The sequence below is a fragment of the Antechinus flavipes genome, chromosome 4 (assembly GCF_016432865.1).
Source record: "Antechinus flavipes isolate AdamAnt ecotype Samford, QLD, Australia chromosome 4, AdamAnt_v2, whole genome shotgun sequence".
In the NCBI taxonomy this organism is placed as follows: Eukaryota; Metazoa; Chordata; class Mammalia; order Dasyuromorphia; family Dasyuridae; genus Antechinus; species Antechinus flavipes.
Genome location: NC_067401.1, coordinates 344689438 through 344717072, shown reverse-complemented (window position 1 = coordinate 344717072; position 27635 = coordinate 344689438). Strand labels below are relative to the sequence as shown.

General features: G+C 33.2%; 1 protein-coding gene across 1 annotated transcript in view; it reads right to left on the bottom strand.

Annotated features, from left to right (window-relative positions):
* TIAM2 (TIAM Rac1 associated GEF 2) overlaps positions 1 to 27635 on the bottom strand; it is a 205995-nt gene that overhangs the window by 80674 nt on the left and 97686 nt on the right. Inside the window, exons 9-14 of the mRNA XM_051997990.1 lie at positions 27359 to 27430; positions 12382 to 12543; positions 9205 to 9309; positions 8411 to 8489; positions 5216 to 5308; positions 4446 to 4706 (exon numbers count right to left, since the gene is read on the bottom strand). Of these exons, the coding sequence (XP_051853950.1) occupies positions 4446 to 4706; positions 5216 to 5308; positions 8411 to 8489; positions 9205 to 9309; positions 12382 to 12543; positions 27359 to 27430 (772 nt within the window). The remainder of the gene's footprint in view (positions 1 to 4445; positions 4707 to 5215; positions 5309 to 8410; positions 8490 to 9204; positions 9310 to 12381; positions 12544 to 27358; positions 27431 to 27635) is intronic.

Genomic DNA, 27635 nt, shown 5'->3' with positions numbered 1-27635 from the left:
TCAAGAGAGAATGGTGTCCTGAATATCAAGAAGGTAATCAATAATATCTGCAGAGAGGTTAAGGAAATTGACATTTTTTTAGTAACTTTGGAGAGAATAGTTTTGGTGGAATGATTAGGTAAGAAACTAGATTATAGGGATATAAGGAAAGACTGAGAGGAGAAAACACGGAAGAACCTATTAATCACATATTGTCTCTTCTAGAAGTTTAGTCACAAAGAGCAGAAAAAAATAAAGGATGAGAATAGGGGTGGAAAGATGAAGTAAGGTTTTTTTTTTTTAGGATGAGGGAGATTTGATATGTTTGTAGGCAGTAGGGAATGAGGCAGGAGACAAGGAGAGATTGAAAATAAGTGACAGGAGTGGTAGAGGCAACATTCTATTGGAGGAGATAGGATGGAATGTTATTATTTAGGCAAGCACAAAGACTTTGGCAAAGTAATTTCATCATATGAAACAGGAGCAAAAGACGAGATCTAAGTGATATGAGATGAAGAGGAGAGAAGAGGGAGCTCATGGTGAATGGCCTCAATCATTTCTATAAAACATGAGTCAAGATTCTCATCTACATGGAGCAGAAGGGTTAATCCAAGAGCTGTCCTCTAATTAGACAGATAGAAGACTTTCCCAAAAGCCCCAAGAGAAGGACAATAAATAAATGTTTCATGACTGAATGGCCTTTACCATCAGATAAAATGTACTCCAAACAACTAGTTCCTGCCACTTTCTCCTCTACCACATGTTATTCTCTGAGTTTCCACTTAGAAATAGATCTTTCATGTTTTACTGTATGGACTATCTTATAGAAAGTTAACTGCTTCATTTTTATTAGCTGGCAAAGAAAGTTCTGACTTCTATAGGAGCCAAAATAGTCATTTTTAAAATTCCCTTCATATATTAGGCCACCTTCTGGCAAGGATGAAGCAAAATAAAATTGGGAAAAGAAGGAGTCATACTTGCTAAGTATATTTTGAGTGGTGTGTGGAAAATTGCTCTTCAATTCTATTTAAACAAATCTTTTTTTTTCCTTCTGCAGACTTTATTTGTCAAGAAAGGAAACTAATGTTATCTAATTCAATGCAAAGGTAAAATAATTACCCTAAACATTAATATACCTTAATATATACTTGTTACCCAAAGAAATTTATTTAATTTTGATGTAAACAAGAAAATCTTTGTCTTTTCGTCATCCTTTTATTCCTCCCTTACTTTTCTCTCTTTGACTTAAAAAAAAGTACTACTGAAATTTTTCCTTAAAAATATTTACTTTGGTTCACATTCTCAGAAAAGCCATAATTTCCACATTTATACAATATTTGAGCAAATGTTAATGAACAGATGATTGAAGAGTTAAAGCAAGTGTGGTGACAGAAAGGGCTAGTTAAACATCAAAGGTCACTATCGGGCAGTTGGTAGGGTTTGAAGAAGACAATTCATTCTTTTGGTAAGCTTCCAATTTTTTTCTTTCCTTTTTTTTTTAATAAATGGGAGAGGAGAATGAAGAAAATAAATCACTGTACTATTGGTTGGTAAAGAGTAGGTAAAGGCACTGACAAAAAAATGAGGAATACAGCTCTTAAGACTTATAAAAACTAGAAAAAAAAGTGTTCTTTTTGATTTCAAAAGATGCCCAACTTGTAGACATATATGGGACAAAAGATCAAATCTGAGAATTCCATTGACTTGGGAAACTCTTGAATAAGGAAATTCTCTCTACCAATGAAGCTGAGCATCTTCTCTGTAATTTATAGCCTTGGATAAGAGACCCTTAATCTTTTTTGTATCATAGACTCCTTTCTCAGTTAGTAAAACCTCTGGAAGTCTCAGAGTAATGGCTATAAATGTGTAATACAAAATATATAGGATGAAACCAGCCATGTTAAAATACACTTATTAAAAAAAAGCTAACAAATAAGCATAACCAAGGTTGAAACCCCTATCTTAGAAAGCTGCAGACACTGAGAGGTTGAATGACACACCCAAGTCAGGATATGTCAAAGATGGGATTTGAACTCAGAGCTTGCAACTCTAAGATAGACTATCCAGTATACACTACCATATTTTATATAAACATACATAGTCTCAATGTAAACCACACTAGATTTAATTTGATATTTACCAAAAGCCATCTATATGCAAGAAACTTTTCTATCAAGCAATGTATAGACAACTATTTATATTTTGATAACCTTTATGGTTTACATGGAGCTTTCACAGGCAGCTATTGTAAAGTCAGAAATATAAGCACAATTATTCCCATTATAATTCAGATATAATTCTTCAGATGAAGAATCTGAAATTCAAAGAAGTGTCCTGCCTGTGTTTACAGAGGCAGGAAGTGTTAAAGCTGGATAAAGAAGATGGCATCCTTAGAAGCTTATAAATGAGTAGAGGACATAAGGCAAATTACATAAACAACTATAGTTTAAGATGAAATATGTGATAAAAAGATAAGAGAGGTCACATTGGATTGTTTGCTGTCACGGACAGAGGGAAGGAAGGAGGAGAGGAGAAGAATTTGGAACACAAGGTTTTGCAAAGGTGAATATTGAAATCTATCTTTTCATGTATTTGGAAAAATAAAATAAAATAAAATAAAAATTTCAAAAGAGAACCTGTTAATGAGACTTCAACAACAACAAAAGAGTGAGAGAAGAAAGGTCTAAACAGAGTTTTATAAAGGCTCAAAGAAGTGGGATAAAGATATTAGCCGAAGTGGGAGGAATATTCAAAATCCAAATTTCTGGTTTTATGGATTTGTTTGAAATGGTCTGTATATTAAAGTAATGCAGAAGTGTAATGATAGAATACACCTACTAGATTTATCTTTAGAAATCCCAAGTTGTCTTTGCCAATTCAAGCCAATTAAGGCAATTCAGTGATGAAATACTTGAAACTCTTACAGCATGTTTAATTTTTACAAAATGAAAAACAAGAAAACTTTGCTGCTTTTTAAACCTGAAAGACCAGTTTACTGAACTTTTTCCCTCAATAGCAAGAACATTATCAACTCTACAGTGGTTTCTCATTATGAAAGAATATATAGAGATTTAAAATGGGTTGAAAATGTATCCCTCAAGAATAATCAATCCAGTGAATGGACACATACGTTTATTATACTGAGCACACTAGGTAATTCTGGTCCATAATATCAACCTGGCAAGCTGAATGATGGTCTTAATATTCCTAAGTAATTAATTAGCTTCATCATAATTTTTGCTTTATGACACTCACTTTTATATGCCAATAGTCAATTTAATGGCATTTTAAATTGGAATAAGACCCCAAGAGAGAAAGAGAAAGCACCATGCTTCTTATTGAATCACAAATCTTACAATCTGATTTTTTTTTTAATTTCAGAAATGACCTAATAAACTTGCTTTAGAATTAAATCAATCTTAACAACCTATTCTTTTTGATTATTTCTTCATTTTTGGAAATTATACTGAGATTCTTATCTGAAAACATTTACCACTGTAATTAAGAATTAATAGTTATTTTGTGTGTATCTGTGATAACAACTTCTGGCAGGCCTCCTAGAGAACTTGACTAGCCTCCTCCAGAGGCCTAAAGGAGAAATACAACTTGTTCAGGGCAATCTGGGACCTTGTTTTCTTGGGAACAGAATCACAATACTAAGCGTGTGTAGTGATTCTCCACACCAGAAAATTCATACTATTGTTTTCAAGATTGATTTTTAGCTTGAGAAAACTAAGCTTATATAATCTTTCAAAAAGTTACATAACTTGGCGATCATTACATATTTGTTTACATAACATTATGAATCTGAGATTCATGTAAGCAGTTTTCACATCAAGAGGGCAGTATTTGAATTACAATAAATATGGAGAGGGAAATTGATGTAGTGGTGGAAGATCGGGCCTTGAAACCAGGAAGACCCTACAGAATTACTTCAATTTTTTTGTTCTCTAAGCAACTCTTTAAGATTACAAATAGCCAAAAGGAATCAAAGGGAGTTTCCTTACCAAATTGGTGTACCAATGAAATCCCAAGTTCAGTCCTTATCCCCTATTTTGAAAACTCAAAACATTATTGAATGAGGCTTTTGCTTTCCTGTAGTTGAATAAGAAGGGGGCAAATTTAATAGTAGGACACTTGGCTAAACCTATAAAACCTTTCAGTTCTGGCTGCCTTCAATTTCTGAGTAATTCTAGTGCTAAATATTATGAGTGACTTTCAAAGATGTTACATATTAAAGAGTGCAATTTTGTGCAAAATAATTATTTTCTATTTTCACAAAATTATCATAATTTCTGAAAGGCATGGAATTTTGCTGAAATTTACTTAGTTAGCATCTGTTTTTCTACTGATGCATATAAAGAATGTTCTTTGCACAAATTAAACAATCCAACTTTCCTAGTAAAATTAGAGCCTAAAAGGATTTTAATGATCATTGAAGAATAAAAGAAAACACAAAATCTCACCATTTGCTGTATTCTTTTTAAGGTTATCCAAGAACTCTTCCAGAAGCTGTGATTGGTTAGGAGGGGGGAGGAGGTTTCTCTGGTCCCTGGAAAGGTCACTGTCTGACCAGGATGTGCCCAGAGTTCGCTTTGTATCCAAAGGATTGGCTCTCAAGGAGAGCCTCACACTTCTCTCAGAAAATAATGACTCCATTTGCCTTACGTCAAGGTCAGAAACGACTTCCCCATTTATAGTCAAGATCTCATTGCCTGTTCTCAACCCTGAGAAGAAGATAAGTTGAAATGTGGTAAGAAAAATGCAGATTTCCCAGAGAAATACCATCTGACTGAAGAAAAAGACTATAAAACCACACTAGATAGATAGATAAGATAGATAGATAGATATTATATATGTGGTCACTGCTTTGTTTCTGTCATGCAAGAAAAATCAAAATACATAGGACTTTTGTTATTGACAATATAACTGCTTTCTGCTCTTCAAAGGCAAGAATCATAATAGTCCTTTGAAAATGGGACTGTTTTTGAAACTACTTAATCAATTACTCCTGTGTTCATTTGATAATGAAGTCTTGGGAGTTAACTATTCCTTCACTCCCACTCCTAACTATCTATGTATAAAACACTGGCCTCAATTAAAGTATTGTTGACTTTCATCAAAGTCCCAGAAGCAGTTTTTTGGAAAAACTGCAAGAGGAAAATTCCATGAGCAAGCTTATTCTTCAAAGACTCCAATTAAATGAGAACAATGACACTCTCTATGTCATACAAACCTTCCCCATATGCCAGGCCATCAGGGAGAACATCACTTATAAATATTCGGTTAAGATGCTGATGTTCATCAACTTGAGCTGTAACTGCAAACCCTAGGATAAAAAAAAAATCTTAAAAGATCATGCTATTGCTGAGCTTTTCCAATAAGAATAAATAGAATTTACTTGTATATTTTTCCCATGAGTTTCAGATGGTATTGAGGATTTGGTTACAATCATGATATAAGCACAAATATTTAAGAGCTCTGGAAAGGCAAGTATTTCATAGTCTAATGTTTCAGAAGTATAAGTATACCTTCATCTCAAATCTGATCACACACAACTTATACAGGACAAAAGTAATCTTTGCAAAATTAAGAAAAAAGATAATATATAAAAGAAATTTGAAAAACAGACTTTTAATTAATGTCTCAGTTTTATTAAGATAAAGAGGGAAAAAATGTGCAAAAGCAGAGAGGAAAAAAGTTACACTAACATGATAAAGTCTGATAAAAATAAAAATTAAATCTTTATCTGAGTCTGTTTATTAATTAACATGCATTTAAGTGAGCTCTTATGGTATGCAATTGGTATTGTAAAAAAAAAATACAAAGAAAAAGAAGAAATGACCCATAACCTCAAAAAGCTCTTAATCAAGTAGATGATCAAGTGGAACACTCATGTAATGATTAAGAGAAAAATGAAGTATATTATTCAATACCAAATTGTAGAAAGGAGAACTGAAGTATTTCAAATTCAGAAAAGGAAGAAATCAAAGATGGTGAATTAAGGGCAGCTAACCCAGCTGAACTCTCCCAATATTTTCCTTCAAACAACTTTAAAATAATATCTCAAAACAAATTTGGAAGTGGCAGAGGCAATAAGATGTCAAGATGAAAAATTTTCCCAATCTAAGAAAACTTAAGAGGTTGGTGGCAGAAATCTGTGAGAACAGGGTGGAGGCTTGTCTGGAGGCCTTATATGCAATGGATGCAATGGAAGCAACAGCAGCAACAGTAGCTTTGGGAGCTCTCAGTCCAGAATCAGAGGGTCAGACAACGATCAGAAAGAGATTACAAGGGACCCTTTCCTGGTAGTGGGTACAGATGGCCCTCACTGGTAACTACTTCCCATAGGTCTGTTAGCAGTTCCAGGGCAGAGAGAGGATTATCGCTGGTAAGTCATAAGGGAGCCCTGGTTATAATTCCAAACCAAAAAGGAGTATGACTATTTGTGGCTTCAAGAGATCAAGAACCTTTTCTGGTCCAGAGTGCAGACCAGAATAGTGACCACACCTCACTCTGGATCACACTGCTTTGGCAGCCCTGAAAAAAGCAGCTTGGGACAATACTTTCTCATTCCCAGGAAAGCATAGCTCCAAGTTTAACATAAAATTTAAAACCAATAATTAGATTGGGAAAATGAGCAAACAACAACAATAAAAAAAGAATTTGACTAAAAATTCCCTATGATGGCAGGGAAAGACAAACTCAGAAGAATTCTTGGAAGAGTTACAGAAAAAGATGAGTGATAGAAAAAATAGGGAAAAAATAAGAGTAATGCAAGAAAGTTATGAAAAGAATTAATAGCTTTGTAAAAGAAGCATAAAAAAGGGGCAGCTAAATGGCTTAGTGGATAGAGTGCTGGCCCTTAAGTCAGGAGGACCTGAGTTCAAATCCAGCCTCAGACACAATACTTCCTAGCAATGTGACGCTGGGCAAGTCACTTAACCCTACTTGCCTCAAAAAAAAAAAAAAAAAAAAGCACAAAAAATATTGAAGAAAATTAACACCTTAAAAATAGAATTGGCCAAATGGTAAAAGAGGCATAAAAATTCACTAAACAGAAAAAATATTTTAAAAATTTAAAATGACCAAATGAAAAAATACTTTTGTTGAAGAAAAATTAACTGAAGGACCAGTTCAAGTGGTTTTGTGATAAAGAAAGCCATCTGTACCCAGAGAGGGGACTGTGGGAACTGAGTGTGGATCCCAACATATTTTCACTTTTTTTTTTGTTGTGATTTGCTTGCATTTTGTTTTCTTTCTTATTTTTCTCCTTTTTGTTCTGATTTTTCTTGTGCAGAATGATAATTGTGGAAATACATATAGAAGAATTGCCTGTGTTTAACACATATTGAATTACTTGCTATCTAGGGAGGGGATTAGAGGGAAAGGAAGGGAGAAAAACATTTGGAACACAAGGTTTTGCAAGGATGAATGTTGAAAATCATCTATGATTATGTTTTGAAAATTAAAAGCTTTACTAAAAAAAAAACAAAAAATTTAAATAAAAAATAAACAAATGTATTTTCATGAAAAAAGAAAAATGAAAAACTCCTTAAAAAGCAGAATTTATAAATGGGGGGAGAAAGGCACAAAATCTCACTTAAGGAAATAATTGATTAAAAAATAAAATAGCCTAGTAAAACCTAGTGACTACATGCGATATCAAGAAACAATAAAACAAAGCCCAAAGAATGAAAAAAATCAAAGAAAATGTGAAATATCTCATCAAAAAAAAGACAACTTGGAAAACAGATCAAGGAGGCATAATTTAAGAATTATTGGTTGGAGAGAGCCAGAACTCTGGAGAAGTATACTTGAAACAAGGTGTTGACTCAGTGGAATTGATGAGATGATGGTTCTCTAGTATACATATACTTAGTACTTAGCAAAGTGATGTAATGGTTCTCTAGTTCATACATAATCAGTATGATGTAATGATGTAATTGTAATGGGGTAATTAAGATCTGAGAGGACTAGAAATGAGACATTCCATTTTTGACCATTCTCCTGATGGCTCTCCTGCCTCCTGCACTCAAGACTGTATCATACTATGACCCTCATAGATTGTGAAGGAGACAATAAAGACTCTAAACTCTATTCCTGACCATTCTCCTGGTGTCTATCCTGCTGAGACCAAGACGGACCTCCAGAAAGCTGGCCCAAAAATTACAATTGGCCTATCTTGAATCAATTAGCAATTAGCAAGAAGCCAATACATTATGTTTCAAGAACATTGTCAAGGAAAACTGCTCTGATATATTAGATCCAGAGGTTAAAAATATAAATTGAAAGGATCTATTCATTACTTCCTAAAGATATACTCAGTACTTCTGAGAGTAAATAAAGATAAAAACATATTCAAAATGGAGAGCAAGAAGGGACAGGAAAGACAGCAAGAATTTCTAGGAAGAGCTTTCATCATACTTACCAAAATCAGTAACATTCTCAGTCTTAGAAAGATGTACATGATAAACACTTAGAGGAAAGATTTCTATTTCATCATAAACCTATAAAAGGTAATAAAACACAAAACAATACATCCATGAACACTTGAAACAGAAGACTTATATGAATTCAAGCAAAGTAAAATGAGCAGAACCAGGAGAATATCATACACAGTAATAGTAATATTGTAAGGATGATCAACTATCAAAAACTTCAGTATTCTGAGCAAGACAATGATCTCAGACAATTCCAAAGGACACATAATGAAAAATGTTATTCACCAACACAGAGAACTAATGAACTATCAGTGTTGACTAAAGCATTTTTTTCATTATCTATTTCTCCCTCTCTTTTTTTGCAACATGACTAATATGGAAATACATTATATATGACTTCACATGTATAATGGGTGTCATATTGCTTAGTTTCTCAATGGGTATAAGAATGGCTGAAGGAAGAGAATTTGGAAACTCCAAATAAAATAATGCTTAAAGAAATAAAGATGGTAAAATTAAAAAAAAGAAAAGAACCACATTTGCCAGACAGGATGTCATTTATGTTACAAAGAACACGAATTTAGTACTGGAAAGAACTTACAAACCATCTAGTCTAAGGCCATCATTTCAAAGATAAGGAAACTTGAAGCTTTTTGAGCTCCAATGTTTATGGTCACATAGCTAATAAAGTATTAGAGCAGGGATTGGAACCAGGTCTTCCTGACAACAAAGCCATTATTCTTGCCACTATGCCATGTCAAAAGTCATTTGTTTAACTTGCCTGTTCTTGCATATATTCAAAAGGAGCTGGAATTGAATACTCAATGTTTTCATCAATTAGTCTTCTAAGTTGAAGGCAATAATACCTGGGATCCAGTTGCTTCATCTACAGAAGATTGGGAAAATTATTTAGGTGTTTGAGTCTTATTTATAAAAGCCATCACTGTTTATAATAAGCTATCTTGTCTTCTAACTTATAGAAATTTCTAAAAATATTGGCTATGAAGCTATAACTTTCTATATAAATCCTCATTTCAGATTTCAATGTTCAATAAAGAAAAATGGAATATATTATTGAATGAGATAAAATCAGCTTCTAAATAGTGCAAATCCAAGAGCATGAAGTAGTGTGTGTGTGTGCCTATATATGTATACACAAATATATACAATATGTGTATGTGTATATATGCATAGGCACATATGAGCATAGGTAATAGCAGAATTTATACCTTTATCTCAGCAAATCACAATTTTTTCTATATTGTCTGTCCATTTTATACGTGAGGAATTATAGATCAGTGAATTTGTAGCCAGTTAGATAATATAGATGTTGGGATTCAAACTCATTGCTTTTGATTTTAGAATCACCAACTACCCTTTCCAATCCATATACCATATTGGTTTCATACCTTATACTACTTATTGAATGCGGTTGACTAGTAATAAAAATACTTTCTATTATTAAATTTTCTACTGATTAAATGGAATATCAGTTCCTGATATAAATTACTGATTAAATTAGAAAAGCTTCTAAAATGTATATATAACCTCATTCCACAGAACTGAACAATAATCAATAAGCAACTATGTGCAAAATGTAAAATAAACAAGATCTCCTTCACAAAGTACAAATAAGTAAGCTATGGTTTTTTCCAACCTTTTTCATAATATATACATCATCAAAAATCAAAATATGGTTGGGTGGAAAAATATCAGAGTAGAGTTCTGACAAAATAGAAATTTTCCAACAATCCCTTAGAGAATAATTCCATTAAGTTGTTAATAACTTGTATTCAGAAGACCAAAAAAAGAAAAATACAGAAAAGGTAATATGATTTGTATTATGACAGATATTACACATGAGTGAAATGAAAAAGTGTTTAAAAGAATTTACACTATCAATATTTGTGAGTGTGCATGCCTAAATACATAAATAATTAATAATAAATAAATAAAAAATACATAAATACATAAATAATATACTTTAAATAGAGTTCCATATCAGCTTATTACTTCAGGCCAAAGTGACAAAAGAAAAATAAAATTACACATTTTCTATATTTAGTAGATATAAATGTGGAGCAGAGTAGTGAGGATTACACATGCTTTCTCACTTTCACATATATTTATTTGTATCAATCCAAATGCCTTTGCAAATGAGAATATTTAAGCTCTAGAATGCCACCTGGTGGTTTAAAAACTTTGATCTAATATATCCATCCCTAAACTATTCCTCAGGAATCAGAAGATATTTATTTTCAGTCACCACTACCTTGCTTTTCAGATTCCATTAGAAATAAAATTCCCAATTGATAATAAAAAATTCTATTACTTTAGAGATGACTACTAAGAACTTGGCAGTTAGTTACTTAGTTCGCAGAAATCTGGTATGTTTCATACAACACTTCAGGATAAAATTGTATTATTGAAAAATTTATTTTAATGCAATAAAAAACCACAACTTCCAAACCATTCAGGGTAGAGTATAATTTGTGATTTCAAATGTATAGGAAAGTACTAATGTATACATAACCCATAACCTTTCTCTAACCCTCCCTCCTATTCTCAAACCAGGCTTAGAGTCAACTATTTCTACAATCCTATTCTTATACTAATAGCTGAGCCTTGAAAAGGAAAGAAGCTTATTTGAAATATTTTTATTACTAGTCAACCACATTCAGTAGGTAGCATAAAGTGTAACACCAATATGGTATATGGAATGGAAAGAGTAGTCGGTGATTCTAAAATCAAAAGCAGTGAGTTTGAATCCCAACATCTATATTATTTAACTGGCTATAAATTCACTGACCTGTAATTCCTCACTTATAAAATTCCTCATCTATAAAATACAAACATTGCCTATCTCACAATAATAAAATTGTTCAATTCAAATCGATAAGCATTTATTAAGCCCTTCCTATATAAGCAGGCACCATTCTTGGTATTGGGGATAGGAAGACAAAAATGAAATAGTGCTTAAATTTTAATATAGTCTAATTTGTCATTCATTTAGATAAATGAGTAAAGGAGAGAGAGAGAGAGAAAGAAAGAGAGAGAGAGAGAGAGAGAGAGAGAGAGAAGAGAGAGAGAGAGAAAGCATTTAGGAGGTTAAGTCTCAGATGCAAGTGGCATTCACACCTGGAGATTCAGAAAATATTTTCTGGAAGAAATAACATTTCAGCTGCACCTTGAAAAGAACTAAATGACCAAAAAAAAAAAAAAAAAAGGAGGCAGAGCATACAAACTTTAAAATGCTACATAAATGCATTACACACTTAGAATGAAATATATGAGACAGAATAACATTCACTTTTATATAATACTTTTAAGATTTACAAAGATTTTTATCTTAAGTCATTGTGACACATGCATGTGTGTTTGAGTGTGTGAGACAAAGAAAGGCAAAGAGACAGATTCAAAGAAACACATAGACAGAGAAAGAGATATAAAAAGAATCTTAAAAAGGGAAGAAAAAAAAAACAAAAAGCTATAGAAAAGGAGGAGGAGAGGAAGAAGAGAGACTGCAATGAACTCTTAATGTAGAAACTTCCTTCATTGACATAGATCCACAGTTCCTCTGAGGGTGTTTACCTGAGGATCTTAGAACTGGTAGTAGAAAGCTCACACAGGTAATAGTGCTGCTCATAATATATATATTGCAAGTATTATAATGACAAAAATTAAAAAGCTGAGGATGAAAGATGACATAACTTAGAAATATCAGATAAAATTCAAACTCAGATCTTATTGACTCCTATCCCAGAATTCTGGCTGCTGTACCATGTCATTCCCTATCTCGTTTTCATTAAGGTGATAAATTATCTTTCACAAGTCTCTAACTAAGTAGTTTTCTAACAGACATCTGTAATTTAGAGAGCTGTCTGAACTCTAGTACAGCAACACATACAAATGAGAAAATATTAAGGCTCTAAAAATGTATTTATGTAAAATTTAATACCTTGCATGCTAGAGACAAAATATCTTCCACTCTGTGTTCTGGTTTGATGGTTAGAGTAACCCCTTGATTATCCTGAAAATGAACATAAGTCTGGATTTCCCAAATGTTTTCCCGGGGACCACTGTCTGATGCTGAACTGTAAATATGCAGAAATTCATCCACCTGTTGTCAGATACCATAAGAAAATACAATTAGTTGAGAACTAAACAGAGTGAATCACTTAAATTAAAACTCTTTTAATAATTAAAAATATTTTTAATCTTGACCACAATTCTAGAACATAACTGAAAAGGACATTTAACAGTGCTTACTTTTTTAAAAATTAGAATTGAATGCTATTTTCAATATATTCATCAACTCTTTCCAGACAATTATTTCTCTCTTTTAAAGTTGTTCCTTACAGATGGATAAAAAAAAATCCTTTACCTACTACAATTCCATAGCTATTTAATCCTTCAGAATTCTTACCAAATATTATCAAAATGCACCAACTCCACAAGAAGGCATTCCCAACATGTAGCACAGGGTCTGGTGCACAGTAAACTGAGTAAATATATGATATCTTGACTCGATTACAGGAAGCTTTTCCCAATTAATAATAGATTAATTATTAATAATAGATTCCCAATTAATAATAACCTAATATCTCTGATGGGTTCACATCCAGTTTCCAGTTGTACCAGCCACTCATGATATTTTTCACTTATTGTTAATACTATATCCTCATATTATATCCATTAGTTGTTTGGAGAACATTGCTTATTGACAGAAAGTTGCCCTCAGTCATTAGAATACTGGGTCTCAGGATTCTATCAATCTTATTTATTCGTTATGTATATGGTAAACACCATTGCAACGGAAGACTGCTTATACAAAATCTCTACTGAGCTACCTATACATAGTGATATGCCAGGCTATGTATAGGGGACTTAAATGTGTTTCACAATATTAGTATGCAAAACCCAAAGTGTGAAGAATTTGTTCAGAATCCTTTTGTAATAACAATCTGTGCTGAAAGCTGACAAAAAATGTTTTCATAAAAGAATAGGTATACTTCCATCACACTGAATATAAATGTAAGTTTTCTTGAAAGGTCTATCACATTTTAACTCACTTCACATTGAACTTTACAAAATTTTCCAGACAGAAGAAAAAAACCTAAACACGATTCAATAAATAATATACATATGTTGAAGAAGAACAAATAGATTCTCTCAGAGCATGCTTAGGAGGAATAATAGTCTTTTTACTAATATTTTTGAAAAACAGATTTGGATTTGGAAAATGGGAAGGGGACAAACATTTCTTAAGCCCTACTATGCATCAGAGCCTATGCTAAGGACTTTATAAATATTATCTTATTTGGTCTTTATAATAAGCCTGTGAAGGAGGTACTGCACTAACAAATTTAATATGTACCTATCACTTTAATGTTTTAAAAAAAGTAACCTGATTTGAGTTATCTTTACCAATAAAGGGAAAGGAAGGGATAGTACATTTTTGACTCAAAGACTTATGGGAGAAAATAATACAATCATAGGATCTGAGAATGATGATGATGCTAAGTTGTCATAAATTAGAGTTGAAAAAGGCCTAGAAACCAATTTTTTTCAATATTCTCACTTTATAGATAAGGGAAATGATGCATAGAGAGAAGTGCATTTGCCTGGGGTCACACACTGAGCCAGAATTGAGTCCAACCCAAATTTGGTGAATCCAAATTGAAGATTCTTTCCATTATGCCATTCTCTGTGAGGGATTCAGAGAGCAGACATTATCCAAATAATTTCTTCTAGAATAGGCCTAGAGATAAAAATGTATCTGTTCTTCCTATTCACATGTCATTTTCCAAAATGAGTTTTCAGACAATTCTTATCATTGGTATCATACTGGTAGTATGACTTAGAGGCGGAGGCCTCAAGCTATGTAAAATCCCAGTAGAGGTCACTATGGAGTAAGAAATCAAACCAAGACAATGCTAAATGAGAGACATTTGAAACTTTCTCAATTACTGATAAGGTAAAAAGTGTCTTTTGAGACAAGTGTTTCTATAACACACTAAGAAATACCTAAAGAAAAATTTGCGAACTTGCAAACACTTGCTAATAGTCATTTTTGCCTGCCTCAAATCTCTCCTTACTCCAGTTCAAGCTACATAGTCAATCCTAAAAAAGAATTTTCTTTGACAATATTATAATGGAATAAATTTCCCTTTAGGCAATACTACTATTCACACAGCTTACATAGTAGAAGCAAGGTATGGGTACTAAATGAAATATAATAAAACGTTATTCTTTGGAGGAAGCAGTATGAAGATGATGAATGGAAAACCTGAACTTGTGGAAGTGTCTACACTTCAATGAGCTGTGTTAAATAAAATGATTAAATGATTTCATTTTTCTGATGCTGTTGAAAAATTCATTAGAAAGATATCCAAATAAACCATTGCTTTAAATAGTATACTAATTTTTGGTGGATCAGTGAATCACAGGTCCAATCATTCTGGAAAGCACTTTAGAATTATGCTAAGAAAAGTGGCTAAGATATCCATACCCTCTGACCTATCGATCCCATTGCTAGCATATGTTTCAAAGAAATCAACAATAAACACAAGGAGTTTCATAAGCAGCAGAATCTTTGTAGCAGCATTTTTATATTAACAGAGCTAGAAACACAGTAGATCCCCTTCAAGCAAATAATGACTAAACAAGTAGCATATTAATGGAACAGAATCTATAAGAACCTATTCTTATTTGAAACAATGAATCCGAATTCTATGGGAAACAATGGCAAGTCATCTGAACTGAATCAAAGTTAAGTCATAGAATCTGGAAAACCATCCATAATTATAGCAATATAAATAATAGCAACAAAATACCTAGAACTTAATACTATAAAAGTATAATGACCAAACTTGGCTTCAAAGGGTCAAGGGAATAAGCATTAAACAGCTATTTTGTCCCATGTACTAAGCCAAATGCTTTATAAATATCATATCATCTGATTAAATGATCAAAAAAAGAGATATGAAAATGGATTTCTCTCCTTGTTTGACAAAGGTAAGAGACTACATTTGAGGAATATTATATATAATATTGGATTTGTCTTGCCAAGCCACTATTTTACCCTCTTTTAAAAAAAATTTTAGTTATGATTTCACTCTCCCTAGGGGAGAACATATTGGAAAATATAATTGACATAAAAACCAAAAGATGCCACTAATAAATTTAAATTAAAAATATAGTGACAATTCTTTAAAACAGAAGCCTATATCTTACTTTTTTGAAGCATGCATACTAAAATTATCTACTAGCTCATATTTATAGAGAGCTTTAAATGTATAAAACACTTTACATATATTATTCCCTTTAGGCATAAGGCTAAGAAAAAGATGTATATCAAGATGTTTTGAGTGATAATTTGAACTATAATTTAAAATAAAACAACTCTATCCTACCTGGTTATTCAACACACACACAAAGTCATTTACAAAGTGATGCACTGGCATGGAGATAGAGGTTGCACTAAAGAAATATAGGTTTGAGTTAAAACTGGCACAGCATGTCTACAAATCACAACTATTCCCCAATGTAGGTAGTTGAAAGCCAAACCACATCCCTGTATTTTTGTTACAGCTGTTATGACTTTCATTTAACACCTTCAATGAATTGTAGAAGTCTCAAGATACCTCTACCCATTGGCATTCATAACATCAAATAAATCTCTATGGTGTACTCTCTAGCCCCAAAAATAATTCAAACTAAAACGAATGTGAATTATAGGTATTCAGCAGAGGATGCTTATTTTATTTATATTTATTCAGTGGTTTGATATCAGAAACCTCAAAAACAAAGTGGATTTTTCAGATATAATAGAAATAATCCTAGGACCTCCCCCCCATCTACTCTGACTGGGGCATTTCTCAGGGAGTTCTAGGCACTTCCATTATGATTGGGATACTTCCAAAGACATGTGTATCTCAGTCCCTTGCTGAAGAGTGAGTAAACAAAAGCTTTGGATTCATTCACTGATCCATCTTATGGGGAAGAGTATATTTAGAGAAATGCATGCCAAAGAGAGATGTTTGAGGAACAGGAAGATTTGCCCAAGCATTATACTTTAAAAGAAGAGGAGATAACTTCTGTTCTCTTTCTACACCCACCACTTCTCATTTGTTAAGCATGTAATAGTTCTTGAGCTCTTCTCTAAACTTGCCTACCCTAGAAGCAATGGTGACTACTCACACAGAACAGGAAAAACAGATATTTGTCTAGGAGAGACTAAGGCTGAATCAAAAGGTTTTCATGTTTTCAATGTTTGCCTTCATGGAAATCAAGTAGGACTTGTTCGCAATTATTCATGTTTTAAGTATAACCCTGGGCAAGTCATTTAACCCTATTTGACTCAATTTCCTTATCTATAAAGTGGGCTGGATAAAGGAATGGCAAACCTCTGCCATTGTCAGTATCTCTGCCAAGAAAACTGCAAATGGGGTCAACAAAGTCAGATGTGATCAAAGCAAATGAACAGCAACAAAAAGTGGGCACTTATGAACCTTTTGTATCTTAAGGATATTTTGTGGTGGAAGAAATGTCTAGCTGTCACCTGACAGCTAGACACCTGGCAGCTAGTCACCTGACACCTAGAATGTCACCACATTCATTGCCTTTATGGAAAGACTCTTTTAGGAACACCAAGAAAAGAGCCAGATTTCATCTTTAAAAAAATTTATTCCCAGAGCTCCTTGAGCCAATGAGTTAGACAATGTTCCTAAAATTCAGAAATAGGAAAAAACCTGATAACCCAAGGACTTGCACTCAGCCCAAGTGAGCTCACAGATGTAGCCCTTTGGTGAGGCTCCCAATGCCCCAGTTCACATAAGGTTTCATATAGAAAATCAATCAGTCATTTATTAATCACCAATTATACATTCAACACTATATCAAATGCTGTGTAAAATACAGTTCTTATCATTAAAAAGCTTTCAGTTTAGGTGGAAAGACAATGGAATTCATAATGTGAATCTTCATACGTTTCATAGAACCTAATGAATATATAACAGAAGCTGGGAGAAAGAATTTATCTTTTATAACTTGCTATAAGGCTTATTAGCTATTATATGTTGATCTGTAATATCATATGATCTTTTCAATAATCCTATGAACTGTTTGCTAACTACAAAGCCGGACCAATGACTGTAAACTCTGATATATGCTTGTAGGGACAATTAGATGAATTTTCATACCATTCTTTATATAGAGAAGCAATGTGGAAGAGGGGATATAATGTTGACCTTGAAACCAGGATAATTTGTGTATGAATCCAGCCTCTAACACATTCCTGGGCTTGTATAACTCTAGGTAAGTCACTTAATTTATCTCTTAATATTAGGCAATTCTTTAAGACTTTGATTTGCACAAAAGATGTCAACCTGCACTGTTCCAAAGAGTTTCCTTAATCTGGAATTTCCTATACCAATAAAAATCACAGCTCAAATTCTTGTCTCTCTTTATCATTTTACTAAGAAGATTGAAAACTCGTTTGATTTTCACCTAGTAAAATGCTAGAAAATACTTACTTGTGAGTTACTTTAACAAAGGTAAATTGGAATCTTTGGGAAAAAATACAAAAATAGCCTAGAAAATTGTTTAACCTGTCTATTCCCAGCATAGTAAAAAAAAAAAAAAAAAAAAAAAAAAAAACCCAACCTACCTCATGAAATTATAAAAAAAGAATTTTAAAAACCATAAGACCTTATGAAAATTTGTCATAAATTAATATATTCATTATTCACTAATCATAACTAATAAAATTGGTATATTAATTTATTGGTATATTAGTATTAAAAGCCACTCTCTCAATGCTTCTATTACATAGGCCAAACCAGTGATTTCATTGATGCAGAGTACTCTAAGAGGAAACTTTCTTGAGTTTGCACCTGCTCTTCAACCTAATGTCATTTTTCAAACCCTGAAGGGCTGAATGGTTTCACCGGAGTCAGATGTACCAGATATGTATCAGAATATGTACCAGAGACAGGTATTGAATTCAGGCTTTCCTGTCTTCATAACTCTGAAGTTGGTTTTCTATCCTCTACACCATGCTTCCTCAATCCCTCAGCACATGTTTATTACATCACCTTCCAACAGACCATTTTCAAGCTTGTGGCCTCATTTACTTTGGATCAGTGATCTCATGATTACTAGTGAATTTTCTTCGATCACTCCTGAAGATCCCAAGCTAAGTTGCTACCACCAAAATAAACAAACAACAACAACAACAACAAATTCTATCCCTGACAGCCAGTATTCTAGTGATGATGCTAGTTCTTGGATGGTAAACACACAATCTTTTGCTAGGACAACATTTCAAACTTTTCCAGCACTTTAAGATGTGAAAAAACTAATTCTCTGATTGCAATATCTCCAAAGAACCTTTGTGAGGCATCAGAATAACCAGTATATCTCACAAAAGGTCCCACTCCCCCCATTCCCCCAAACTATCACAATCCAGTTAAAACTTCTGATAAACACCTATAATCAATTAAGAGTGAATCAAGGACTTATGCCATCAAATAACAGACTAGAATATGAGGCTCACAACTGGAAATAGCATACACAAGAAAAAAAGAATCATTTTTATCATATCACATAATTACAAGGAATCACAACAGCAATAATAACTTTCTCATACTATAATAGCAACAGATTTTCACATTACTTTGCATCATATTTTTCCATCCACATAATGGGAACAATAAAAAATTACTAAATAACCTCAATTGCCATTACTATGAAGATTAACTGGCTGATGTTTGTAAAGCATTTTTGATACCCTTATATGACAGTTTCTATGTAAGTACTGATTACTATTGCATTAACGGTCCTGAAACCACATGTCAAATTATTCATGCTCCATGTGCTTCATGGAGAGAAAATGGAAACACTGGGTGTTAGCACAGCAGATGCTTTTGGATCAAATGGCTTGTAATTACTACTTGGATCACTAAACGGAAATAAGAGGCAACATGGCAATCTGGCTGTCAGAAGTGGGCCTTCATCTCTATTGCTGCTGGTAAAAAGACATTCTATTAGCAAGTGAAATGAAAAAAAAAAGACAACATATTCAGGAGCAAAAGAGTTGTTATATAGTTCTACATTTTCTTTATCAAATATAAGCTGTCATAGAAAAGAACACATCGACTTCCCACTTGGGGAGATGCCCAAACACCAGGATTGCTATGGTTTCAACAGAAAGAAAATAGTATTTTTTAATGTCTGAAACATATTACTAAGTGATGATTAACAGAGTTGTTTCATTCATATTTTCCTTTTTAGAAACTGACAGGATTTTTTTTCTTTTTCCAGTTTATAGTCAACTGACTAACAAGGCAATGCTTCATTCATTCATTGCCACAAAAACTTAAGACACTCCCTACTCCTCTCAACCTACTGCTGGGCCCTGCCCCATATCTAATTTTCCAGCATAGAAAGCCAAGGATTATGGGCAATTCCAAGTTCTGCCATGATATAGCAAAAGCAATTGGCTACCTCATCACTTTCTTTTAACTTAGCTTATTATTGTCATCTTTTCCAAAAAGAAACTCCTTCCTTCAAATAACTACATTGGGCTTATTCATCAAAGAATACTTAGTAATATGAAAAAAAAAACTTTCATTTTTAGCTTGCCAGACTTTATTCCTGTTGGCTTAGCAGTCCCTTCTCTTTTCTTCCTTTCAAAAAATACTTTTAAATGAAAACTTATCACTACAACTTTAACAAATTTAAGACTGGGAATGATTAATTTCTGAGTCATTAATAGATGAGTACATCAGTTAGAGTGAGTTTTCTAATTTATAGAGTGTTATACCTCCAATATCTAAAAAATGGTTTTAAGTACTATGATAACACATATGAAAATGAAACAATCTATATCGATAATTAGAGAATTTTGGGGTTGAGAAGGGACCTCAATGTCTATTTACTTTAACCATAAATAAAAGGAACCCTAAAACAGAAAAATAGACATACTGCATCTGCCTGAAGTCTTCCAACAAAAAGGAATCCAACACAGCTTAAAGCAGTTCGTTCCACTTTGAGACAATTTTAACTGTTAAAAAGTTTTTCCCCATATAAAATTAAATTGTGCTCTTCTTTCAACCACTGTTTGACCTTCTAGCGCCAAAAAAAAAAAAGGTTTATCACTCTCTCTGCATAATTCTTCATATACTTGAAGATAGTTATCATCTATACCTTCTCTTCCCTCTTCCTGTTTCTTTCCTTCCTCAAGATTAAACATTCATAGTTCCTTCAAGTGATCTCAAGTGTCAGAGATACAAGCTCCTTTACCATTAGGATTTCCCTCATTTGGATCCTTTCTAGCTTATCAATGTCCTTCTTAAACCATACCCAGAAATGACCATAATGGGGTTTGGTGAGGACAAAATAGGAGAGACCATCACATCTCTGTTATACTGATATACTGTTTGGCTTCCATGGCACACAGATAATTTATGATTGAGCTTGTAGTCTATCAAAAATTTGAGAAATATTTGTGGAACTGATTTTCTATACTCGAATACAAGACTTTATATTAATTCTTAATGAACCTAATCTTATTAGATTCAGTTTAGTGCTCTGAAGGTCTTTGCCTTTTTGTGTGTTACACTCTCCCTCTGACAATCTGATAGTCTATGGACCCTTTCCAGAATAATGTTTTTAAATAAAAATAGATAAAATAAAATGCATAGGATTCTGAAGTATTTTAAACAATAAAATATTTTAAGATAAAATACATAAGATTACAAAGGAAAACTCATTTGAATGTTATCAAATAATATTATCAAAAAGTAATTTAAACCAACATAAAAGTTCACAGATAGTTGCTTTGCTCTGTCATCCACTGTTAGACTGCTCACAGAAAATTTAATGAATATACTATTTATACCTTTATGCAAGACACTGAAAGAAATGTAAAATAACACAGAGTCAAGGACAGATTTCTGAGTACTGGTTTAGAGACCTCCTGCCATAATGATATTGAGCCATCAAAAATTATTCTAACTGCAGCAATCCAAACAATTCTGAATCCTACTGATTGTATTACTGACTAATCTATTTTGCTCCATTTTTTTCACAAAGAACAGTACGAATAACTTTATCAAAAATTCCTTAGCATTCTTGCCATCTATTATTACTTTATATAATAGAAATATATGGAAGTATAACATAAATATTCTACTCCAGTGACTTTAAAGGAAAAAAGTAATATTTTTCTATTCAACCTCGACTGAAATCTTGTTCTTCTGCCTCATCATGGTCTAGATGTAATCTAGAGTCTGGAGACTGATTCATTTTTTTGTCCCTATGTCTCTGGCAAAATGCTACCTGGCATATAAATGACAATTAATAGATGTGTGTGGCTGCTAAAATAAATGACTGGCTGCTAAAAGACTACAAAATGCTAATAGAGCACAATCCAAGGTAGGTTCTACTACCAAGCCCAGTGATGGACCAAGCATCTGTTGTAAGACTTAGTTAATTCTAAAGAAGCTTTTTATAAGAATGGTCATGTGGTAATTACATTTACAGCAACTTTCAATGATAATCTGAAAAGGTCCCAGGGAAATATAAGAGGAAAGATGACTAACTCAACTGGGGGAGAAAGTACCTACATCAATAAAACCAAGTATTCTTTAAGTACTAAAGCATTAATTATTTAAATGGCTAAAAAGTATTATTTTAACTTGAATTTTTCATCAATAGGTTTATAGAAAGCCAAATTCTGTTCTTGTTTCAGTGATGGTTCTATTTGGACACAAATAGTTGGAGTCTTCATTCCCAGCAAAGTCATTCACATTGACACCATCAAAAGCCGTCCTGTGGATTAAAGAGTTTTTACTGGTAGTAGGACATGGTTTAAACTAGCTTAAACAAAAGGCACATACACAGTCGGGGAAAAAAGATGCCACTAAGGGGTCTATGGGCTAGCATATTCTGTAATTGCAATACTATCTATTTAATTTCATAAGATTCAAGAAGTGTAATAAAACACACCCTTCAAGGACATTTATCATCAGAAAATGGATGTAGGTCACATAGCAAGAAACAAAGATAACAGATGGAAAGCCTAAGTCCTGTCTTGGTACTCATAAACAATTTTTTTAATAGTTTCACAACATAAAGTATGAACAGCTAGGTGAGGCAATGGTTAGAATGCCAGGCAAGAGTCAGAAAGTTTCACCTTCCTGAGTTCAAGTCTGGTCTCAGACACTCACCAACTGTGTGACTCTGGCATGTTACTTAACCTTGCTGCCTCAGTTTTTTTCATCTATAAAATGAATTGAAAAAGGAAATGGCAAACCATTCCAGGATCTTTGCCAAAAAAACTTCAAATGGGGTCAAAGAGTCAGACATGATTAAAACCATTTAACAACATATGGTACATTCACTATGGAGGATCTATGGATGGACATAAATAAATAGCATAAGATAAGAAAACACAGATGGTACAGACGACATCTTCTCAAGTGAATTCATTCAAATATACAAAGTACTTAGGTAATAAAGACACAAAAATACATAAAGATATCCTTCTAGATATTCTATCAAAACATCAATCATTGCATAGTATATGTATATATAGTATGTATATGTATATATAGTATGTATATAGTATATAGGATAGTAGCTAGAATACTGGACTTGAAATCAGAAAGGCTTGGTTTTAGCTCAAAAAATTACTAGTAAATCACTTAAACTCTCTCAAGCTCAGTTTTCTCATCTGTAAAATGAGAATAATAAAGGAACTTACCTTGGAATTCTTGTAAGGATCAAATTAAATTCTAAATACATTTATTAATTAATTACTATGTGTCAGGTACTATGTTAGGAATTGATATACAAAGTCCCTAACCTCAAGTTATCTATACTTTATTGGAGGAAAATGGCATATACAGAGGTAAGTAAATGTATGTTTCTCATGTAGAAGGTGGTTCCTTCAAGTAAACCTTAAAGATAAGAACTCTGAGAGGCAGAAGAACACTAGGCAAATCTGGATTCCTATGTAAATATCAATCATCATTATGTGCAATACTGACTAGATCATCTTCCCTACCTAAGATCTGCCCATCTTTAACTTTTCTCTTTTTTAACAGCACTACTCAATCACTGAGTCTCAAAATCTCAGTCATTTTTATTCTTCTTGTTCACCCATCTTATACATCTAAGTTCCCAAGTCAAGTCAAGTCTATTTTACCATTTTAATTCTCTTGTCTCTCCTCCCTTCTTTACATTCTTACTACCATAGTTCAAAAAATGGGAATCCTACAAAATCTATCTCAGGTTAATAGTCCATTAAAAAAAGGTGGACTTGAGATAGAAAACAACAGTGAAAAGATAAATTTATTGACTTGTGGGAAAGGATCAATCTCTGATTTTCTTTTCTTTTAGAAAGATCAAAGACAAGATGGATACCAAGGATATGAATGACCATAGTCACCCAAATTCCTGATCTTTCCTACCCTCTCACATCCTTCATTTTTCTGCTATCCAATCTCAGAAAAGTGAATAGGGGACTGCAGAGGATGCAGATTTACTGTAATGATTCTGAGGTAGTGAGGGAAAAAAAAATGAAAAACAAATGACCTCTTCAACAGCAAACTGAAGAATAGACATGGCACATTAAGCTGTTGAGAGTGGATTATCTGTGGCATTCAGGGTCATAGAAAGAGCCAGAAGGCTATCTTTTTCAAGAAAGTTGGGAAAAATTCCTGCCCCAAATATCTCTTCTATTGTCTTAAAATAGTACCTAAATTTTTATCATTTCTGAAAGGCTTTTCAATATTCTCAATATTTCTTTTTCAATAAGACTTGCTTTTACTTCTAATCACTTTTTTCAATTAACAAGCATTTTTCTTTCCCTCCTCTATCCTGACATGTGCTTTTAAAGCTGCTATCAGATATTAGCATTTTTATTTCTATTAATAATAATAGCTAACATTTACATAGCACTTGCTATGTGCTAAATGTGTCATAATATATATTATTTGATGTTCACAACAATCTCATGTGTTTGCTGTTCAGTTGTTCAGTCATATTAGACTTTTGTGACCCTATTTGGGGTTTTCTTGGCAAAGATATTGGAATGGTTTGCTATTTTCTTCTCCAGCTCATTTTGAAGATGAGGAAATTAAGGAAAATAGGACTAAATGATTTGCCCAGAGTCACACAGATATAAGTGAAGCTGCTATTTTCAAATTTCTTCATTGTCAAATCCAATGGGCTTTTCTTAGTTGTTCCTCAACCTTTTCAACTTCTCTACAACATTCCAGACTGCTGACCATCCTCTCTTCCTGGTTACCCTCTCTTCTTTCAGTTTTTGAGACACTATTCCTCCCTCTAGTTATGGTTCTCCTCCAGGTGCTCAGTGCTATTGGTTAGAATTTTCATCTACTGCTCCAAGTCATTATTAATCAGAGAAATGCAAATTAAAGACAACTCTGAGATAGCACTACACACCTGTCAGATTGGCTAGAGTGACAGGGAAAGATAATGCGGAATGTTGGAGGGGATGTGGGAAAACAGGGACACTAATACATTGTTGGTGGAATTGTGAACACATCCAGCCATTCTGGAGAGCAATTTGGAACTATGCTCAAAAAGTTATCAAACTGTGCATACCCTTTGATCCAGCAGTGTTACTACTGGGCTTATACCCCAAAGAGATACTAAAGAAGGGAAAGGGACCTGTATGTGCCAAAATGTTTGTGGCACCCCTGTTTGTAGTGGCCAGAAACTGGAACCTAAGTAGATGCCCATCAATTGGAGAATGGCTGAATAAATTGTGATATATGAATATTATGGAATATTATTGTTCGGTAAGAAATGACCAACAGGATGATTTCAGAAAGGCCTGGAGAGACTTACACAAACTGATGCTGAGTGAAACGAGCAGGGCCAGGAGATCCATATATACTTCAACAACACTATATGATGATCAATTCTGATAGATCTGGCCATCTTCAGTAATGAGATGAACCAAATCAGTTCCAATGGAGCAGTAATGAACTGAAGAGATGACTAAGAACCACTACATTGAATTCCCAATCCTATATTTTTGCCTGCCTGCATTTTGGATTTTCTTCACAGGCTAATTGTACAATATTTCAGAGTCCGATTCTTTTTGTCCAGCAAAATAACAGTTTGGTCATGTATACTTATTGTGTATCTAATTTATATTTTAATATATTTAACATCTACTGGTCATCCTGCCATCTAGGTGAGGGGATGGGGGGAAGAAGGGGAAAAATTGGAACAAAAGATTTGGCAATTGTCAATGCTGTAAAATTACCTATACATATAACTTGTAAATAAAAAGCTATGAAAAAAAAAAAGAATTTTCATTTACATCATACCCCAACTGTGGAAGCAGCCCTATGGCTTTAGTAATCATCTTTTTCCAGATGACTCACAGATCTCTATATTTAACCTTTATTTCTCTGGTGCTCTAGTTTCACATCATTAACTGTCTACTGGACATCACAAACTATATGTCCTTCAAGCATCTCAAACTCCATATGTTCACAGCAGAATTTATTCTTTCTTTATAAAATTCTTTATTTATTCTTTATTTATCCATTTTTCTTCTAAACTTATGGTTTACTTTTTAGGTGCCACCTCCTTCCAGTTACTCAATCTCATAACACTGAAGTCATCTCTGACTTCTTTTTATATCATAAGCAAGTCTTATCAATTTTATGTCCACAATATCTTTTGCATGTATCCCTTTCACTCTACTAGCCCAGATGTTAACCTGTTTCAATGTCTCATCACTCCTCCTCCTAGACTTCCTATAAGAGCTTCCTAAAGTGGTTCCATTATCTCAAGTCTTTTTTCTCTCCCAATTATCCTAAATACAGCTGCTTATTTAAGAAAACATTTCACTGTTCAATATATTCTAGTGGTTCCTATTACTCCTAGGATCCAATAAATATCTCCTCTGTTTGATATTTAAGACCTTTCACAACCTAACTCTTACCTACCTTTCTAGACTTATTACACCTCCATATTTCAAAGTCCAGCTTACTTAACTTCATACCTGTTATTCACCTAAGACACCCTAGTCTCTATGGCCTGTCACATAGGCTATCATTTATGTCCAGAATACCTTCTCTACTCAGCACTATCTCTTTGAATTCCTAATTTCCCTCAAAGTACATTTCAAGAGACCTTTCTTGATCTCAATCCCCTAAAATTGTCTCATATGTATTTTATATTTGATTAAATAGGCATATATTACCTCCTCTGACATAATGTAAGTCCCTTTATAGAAAGAACAGTTTTAATTTTTATCCCCAGCAGATAATATGATGGCTGGCATATAGCAGGAGCTTAATAAATATTTATAGATTGTTAGATTTATGGATTTCAGCTCTAGATTCTTGGAAAAAAGACTTAGTATTTATCATCTGGCCTTTCAACTGGGAGCTAATGATGAAAGCAGTAAAGAGCTTGGATCATGAGTCTTTAAAAGTACACTGTTGCATTGGTCATAGCATAATTTTGAAGTAGAATAATGTAGCATTTAGCAAATTTCTATAACAATGATAGTATTACCTGAAAGAGTTATTTTTAGAGGTACCTAATTTCTTCAAAGCGTGATTTATGAATTTAAAAGAAACTACCCCCTACTCTCAATTTAATGGAACCATGCAGCCATTTCTAATGAACATTCTTTCTGGACCTTTAAGATTTTCAATTTCATTGGTCACCAAGACTAATATTCAAAGCTCTCTCCCATTGGTAAGAACTGCCAGATTTTATGATACACTGGATAAATTATTCTCAATAAGGTAGGGACATCTTCACACCAGGAGGAGGCATGGGAAGAGTTCTTTGGTATAATAATTCAACAACATTTTTTCCACAAATTAAAAAAATATATATGCAAAATAGCTGGCATCTACAGCCAAGTTTACCTCACTGGAATTATTGGAGTTCTGGGGAAGCTGAGTTCCAGGAAATCCATGATTGCCACTTGAATCAAAAATCTAAATGAGATAAATATATTAGAGAGAGAGAAAGAGAGAGAGAGAGAAGCAAAAGACAGAAAAAAGAGATAAATGAAAGGGCTATATCACATGAATTTGACAGCTAATCATTTTCAATATTAAAAAACCTGAAGTCAACAGCTTCACATAAATATCCCACAAATTTTATTATTTACTACCTTAATACATTTAAAGGTGAATTTTT